Raw genomic sequence first — 6,000 nt, forward strand, 5'->3', positions numbered from 1 at the left:
TTATTTCCAAGGTCTACACCTTTTCCTCCACATACACAATCTGCAATATAGCCTACCTCAGTGCTAGTCAACAAAAAAAAGTCCCAGTGCCTAATGATACGTTGTCAATAACGTAGACCCATGCCCAACTCCGATCACAGCCGATATGATGAGGCCCTTGCAACCAATGGTGCAAGCGACGACGCCAGTACTCACAACACAACCATAGGAAAATGTCTGCACTTGCACCAATACACGGCAGATTCTTTCAACTGCAGCGTTCTATTCCTACTGGGACCACAGTCACCAAAACAGTCTCAAACGTCTTTTCCCTGGGGTTCATGGGATATTTCAATGATTTACAAGGGGCTTTCAGCTAATAGGAATTCTTCTGATAAGTAGAGTATGAGTTAAGTTAGCAGGGATCTTCTCTGCTTATATTTAATCAACTCACCTTTACAGGAAGTTAAACACTTTGAAGTTGAATGTGATTTGAACTTACTGAGTGTTTTAAACGTGAGTGAGTTATTTCCTGGCCAGGAGTAGAACCAAAAGGGTGGAGTCTTGTACATGGTCCTGATCTGGAAGGTGTACTCGGTGTTGGTGTCCAGGTGAGGGATCAGCTCCGTGTACTTCGTGTTGTTCTTCGTAATTTTGATCGGAGTAGTCCGTCCTTCCGAACCCTTTTTCTGGAATCACAACAGTTTTGCAGATGAGTTAACAAGTGAATGCAATATAATACACGACTTCACAACAATACTGCAGAAACATCAGAATGGGATGCTATGAATGGGCTTCACATTAATATTCATTTGTATTCATCCTTCATTTCTCTAATATCTGTAACAGCAATAGTTATAAAATTATGATAGGCTATGTTGAGTTATTTAAAGAATAATGACACAAGATGGCAGTATGGAGATGAGCCTCTTTGCCACTAGACTGTCATATTTATTTGGGACTCTCTACATGTTGCATGTTCATACTTACCCACAGCTCCTTTGCTTAATAGGTCTGTTGGTCATAATATTATGACTATTACAGTTACAGATATTACATCCTCCAATCAGAACTGCTCTATGCATTACGAAACTAATGAATATGACAGGATGCATGTCTTCAAAGGCAAAATAGCAGACCTGTTATGACAGCCATGCTATGTATGGATTTAAAATAATGCATACTTAGGAAATTTAAACTCTGGATTTCAGAACGGCCATCTGACACAAACCACTAGGTGAACTGAGGTGAAATTGGGTTTTACGTCGTGCTTGAGAATATTTCGCTCATATGACGACCCAAACCACTAGGTGAACTGAGGTGAAATTGGGTTTTACGTCGTGCTTGAGAATATTTCGCTCATATGACGACCCAAACCACTAGGCTACTTTAAGACCTCCAAATAGTACAGACAAAAAGTCAGGGACAAAATCTGCAAGTTCTGTAAGAAGGAAGATCCCCACATACCGTAGAGTACCAGAAGGTGTGACGGGCAACACTGTTGTCAGAAGGACTCAGCCACTCTATTTCTAGAGCATTGGGGTACGACTGCTTCAGGGTGATGGGGTATGGGTCCATGTAGGTTGTTACTGTCAATGGTTTGGTTTCGCTGTATGACATGTTGTCAGCCCCATATGCCCTCACCTAGTAGAAAGAATAAATAGTGAAGCAAACTATCAAGGAGGCCATTTTGAAAATGCATTCCCATAGACATTTTTATACACAACAAACTAAATTTGAACAATTATTCTCATTATACACAGATATGTGCAATAATGTAACATTACTGAAAATATTTCAATACAGCCACCAAGTCTGAGAGTAGCATTGTTCAAAGAGCTTGTTCATGGGGGCTAAAACGGGCACACATTTTCATTAACCTGTCAAATATGTACATGCTTGATCCAGTTCAACAGAAGCCCCACTTACTGTGAAAGTATAGGTATGACTTGGAGACAGGTCTGTCACGGTGGTTTGGTCAGTGGTTGTCAAAGAGTGTGATGCACGAACATCAGAAGGGCGGGTCTGACCTTCCAAGTTGTGGCCTTTGGAGTTCAAGGTTGACCACTTCACCACGTAAGAAATATTTTGTAGTGGTCCATTCAGCTTCAAAGGGGGGTTCCACTCAATACGGATTATGCTGGGATCGACTATGAAGGCAGTGACATTCTGAGCTGGTGATGGCACTGTAAGAAGAAGATGATAGTTCAGACAGAATTCAACATTAATCCTTCTAAAGATACAATGTCAATGCCACAGAATGACCAGTCTCTGTTAACCACTGAAACATAAATCATTGGGTGTAAAAAGGCAAAATAGCATTTAAAAATATATGAAAAACTGATCACTGAAAATCTGTGATGACACAGATGTAAGCATTTCCTGCTCTGTTGATATCACCATACAGAGGTGATTTTCTTGAACCATAACAGTAATACTAATTATTATTCCCCTATTCCCCGCTCCAAAAATAAAATCCTCATGTTTCTATTCGCAAAGAATGTAAACTTGTTGTTGATTGCTTTTTGCCCCATATACACTTCATAACTTGCCAAAAATAAAATACTTTTAGTATGCAAAAGAAATATTACTTTGACTGGTGATTTTTAATTTTTATTTTTTCCCTCATGCCTTTAGGTTTTCTGAGGACAAAAATCCGTAAAACAAGAAATAAAATTGGTCTGGCCTTAGGACTGTGACTTGAAAAAAATAAATGTTACACATATGAGTACAGTTAGCAGGAATCTTCTCTGCTTATATTTAATCAACTCACATTTGACTGTGACCTTTACAGGAAGTTTAACACTTTGAAGTTGAATGGCGCCAAACTACCCCCATTCTCGAGGACACGTCTTACATGTGCTAATGAACTACTGAACTGCTCTCCAAATGGATGGCCTCTTACCTACCTGGTATTTGCTTCACTCACTCACTATTTTTTTATTTGTCTGAATGTTACTGAACTGCTCTTGCATATGGCTAGTCTCAAATCACCTCATTCCACTCACTCCATGAATTATACGTCTTAATGCTACTAAACTGCTCTCTACATCAACGGTATCCTACCTCCTTGTTTCGTCCTCTGCACAACCTCCTTGCCTGCTGTCTCCGCCAGGTACTCTCCGTAGTAGTTACTTATGGTCACCTGGAACAGGTACTTGGTGTATGGCTCCAGCCCCGTGATGTTCACAAACCGGTCATATGACTCCTGTGGATGCAAGCATCATTCATCACAACTAAGAAAACATTTAAGACTTCAAAAATAATACATAACAGGTTTCGAAATTCCCCATATATTAGTGTGCCACGGCACAGTAAATGCAGAAATGGCATGGCTAAAAACATTTTTGTGCCCTTTTGACATGGCTAATTCTTTAGAGACATAACTCACATTTAGTCATTTAATCCCCCAAACATTTTTTTTGTCAAATTGAATAATACCATACATATTTAAATGCTCATAAACCCATTTCTTTATTTAACAATAAATTTCAAATGATCATCATCACTGTCATTTATTCTAAAAACATGTGGGCATACTCAATTTCTGAAAGGCACACCTAACATATTTGTCTGGTGCCCTAAGGCACACTTAGAAAAAAAGTATTTCTATCCCTGCACAAATATACACTCATTTATGGTGAAAAAAAGTCACTATTAAAGGCAGTTTGTAATAACTTGAGAGACAATTCAATTTTGCAATGTTAAGGGTAATAGACTTGGGCCCAATATCAGTCCAGTCTAGCAGCTGGCCAATACCCCAATTACATAGACACAATTTCTCAGTATCACACATAGAACTTACTACAACATTCATACTACAGTACATGGGCCATGAATATAGGACCAAAATCTAAAAGGGTAAACAAGGAGTTTTGTTTAATGTCCTAAACTTGATGATATGTTGGGTCTAGTCTGTAGTAAGTAATCTATGGAAAACGTGTTACTAATATATATTGTACACCATAATTGAAGAAATATGATCAAAACTTTTATTCAAACTCTAAACTGATTCTATTTTAAAACTATACACATTAACTTTGAGAAAAGTAAACATGATCAACAATGACATAGATAGGCTTTGACAGGAAATGGGGACCAGACATTGGGAATTGACCATTTTATAAACAATGTCCTCACCACTTTCTGGCAGGATTCACTCTCAGTTCTACAGTCAGTTTGTGGGGTGTCCTTCCTGTCCTTCAGCTGCTTGTACCAAGCAGTGTACTTGTCCTGGGGGTACTGATGCCCTTACAGTGTTTGGGACGAGTCACAGCGTCCAGAAGCAGGCCAATGGACTTGTCAGTCACCTCCTCCACAGCGACCTTGCCACTGTACTTACCAGGGTCAAGGCACTCCGAGTCTGAAGACACAATCATGGTTCAATTGAAAAAGCACCCAAATGGTTTGGGAGGTCACTCAATTTGTAAAGTCTAATTTCTCACTTGGCATGATGTAACATAACTAACATAACATAACTAATGTTTCTTTCCATAGTGTACCTTAATACTCTCATAATCCCCACTCGCTACACTCACATCCCCTTCGAGTGTAAAACGATATTATTACCCACTTGAGATCCTTTCCAGAGGAAATCCTATCTCCACATTGATATATACAGCTATTTATATTCAAAATACATCATTTCCAATGTCAAGTTTCTTGGATATTTTCTCTGGAAACTATTCATCTGAAAACATTAATTGCTCAGACAATAAACCCTGTTCCCTCCACCATACACACACTCAACACTAACCACACCTTCCGCCACCAAACCCATGAAGATCCATGTCAGAATTGGTCTTCAGTAACCCATGCTCTTCGTAAGAGGCAACTAACACTATCAGGTGGTCAGGCTCGCTGACTTGGTTGACATATGTCATCATGTCAGTTGTGTAGATCGATGCTCCGGATCACTGGATTGTCTGGTCCAGACTCATTTATTTACAGACCACCGTCATATAGCTCAAATTTTGCTGAAACCATCCAACCAACCAGCCTTCCACCACATTCGTTAACACACCAACACACCAACCAACCCCATTCATCAGAACACATACTCACCATCTACCCACATCCTTCAATCAAATCTTATCCATGAACACACAGACACTGGAACATACCCGGCAAGGGCTGCAAATGGTCTCCATAAGCCACTATGTCCTGGACGTCTGGGATGCTCTGCTGGATGTAGTCCCGTCCTGTGTTCTTGTTGACACTGTACAGCTTACTGTTGTCCTTGTTGTACCAATACACTCGGAGGTGATCCACAGCCAGCAGACTTGGGGGCAGGCCTGAAGAAGATGCTGAAGCTTGTTAATGGCAAGTGAGTGAGTGAGTTCTGTTTACGCCGCTTTTAGCAATATTCCACGGCATGGGACACCAGAAATGAGCTTCACATATTGTACCCATGTGGGGAATCGAACCCGGGTCCTCGTCATGATGAGTGAACCACTAAGCTACCCAACTGCCCCATTACTAGCAAGATTTTAAGAAAGATGCTAGGACTGATATGATAGAACATCTGTAACCTGTGCCATACAATGTCAAAAGAAACTTCCCTGGAGCAGGAACTGTTGTCCAAAATACAACAGATCAAGGCAGGAGATATTTTATCAATCTATCCTTACCAATTATAACAGAGAGTTATAAACTAGAGGACCATGTGACCATAATGGAAGGATGCCTGAATGTATTTGCATTTGGATTTTTGCTTCCATCTACATTTTGGTTTTACTTTCTGTTCTCTGTCACTCTTGATGGCTTATCCAGGCTTTTAACCAGAATAAGCCTTCAAGAGTGACAGAGAACACAAAATGCAGTGACTATTATATCATGTAACACGGAGAAAGGGTATACTGTCTGCCCAAACCTACCCCTTGTGTTTGAGGCTGTTGCTCTGAAGATAACACGACACTGACATCCAGCCACATCAGTAGCCATGATGCTGTATGTTGGCATGTCGATGAACACTATCTCTGTCCTTCCACTGCTTGAGTAGTCCATAGCAACAACAGGTGA

General features: G+C 40.2%; 1 protein-coding gene and 1 long non-coding RNA gene across 2 annotated transcripts in view; both read right to left on the reverse strand.

The window, feature by feature from the left end:
• LOC124273942 (protein sidekick-2-like) overlaps nucleotides 1-1,973 on the reverse strand; it is a 33,963-nt gene extending 31,990 nt beyond the window's left edge. Inside the window, exons 1-3 of the mRNA XM_046709288.1 lie at nucleotides 1,909-1,973; nucleotides 1,447-1,623; nucleotides 482-668 (exon numbers count right to left, since the gene is read on the reverse strand). Coding sequence (XP_046565244.1) covers nucleotides 482-668; nucleotides 1,447-1,599 — 340 coding nt within the window. The 5' untranslated portion in view covers nucleotides 1,600-1,623; nucleotides 1,909-1,973. The remainder of the gene's footprint in view (nucleotides 1-481; nucleotides 669-1,446; nucleotides 1,624-1,908) is intronic.
• LOC124273971 lies at nucleotides 1,974-4,213 on the reverse strand. The gene is made up of 3 exons (XR_006897800.1): nucleotides 4,120-4,213; nucleotides 3,046-3,187; nucleotides 1,974-2,165 (listed from the first exon to the last, which is right to left on the reverse strand). It is a non-coding gene; the product is annotated as an uncharacterized LOC124273971 (long non-coding RNA).
• Nucleotides 4,214-6,000: the final 1,787 nt, after the last annotated feature.

The sequence above is a fragment of the Haliotis rubra genome, unplaced genomic scaffold, assembly GCF_003918875.1.
Source record: "Haliotis rubra isolate DU_JTF1 unplaced genomic scaffold, ASM391887v1 Scf1039, whole genome shotgun sequence".
Lineage (NCBI taxonomy): Eukaryota > Metazoa > Mollusca > Gastropoda > Lepetellida > Haliotidae > Haliotis > Haliotis rubra.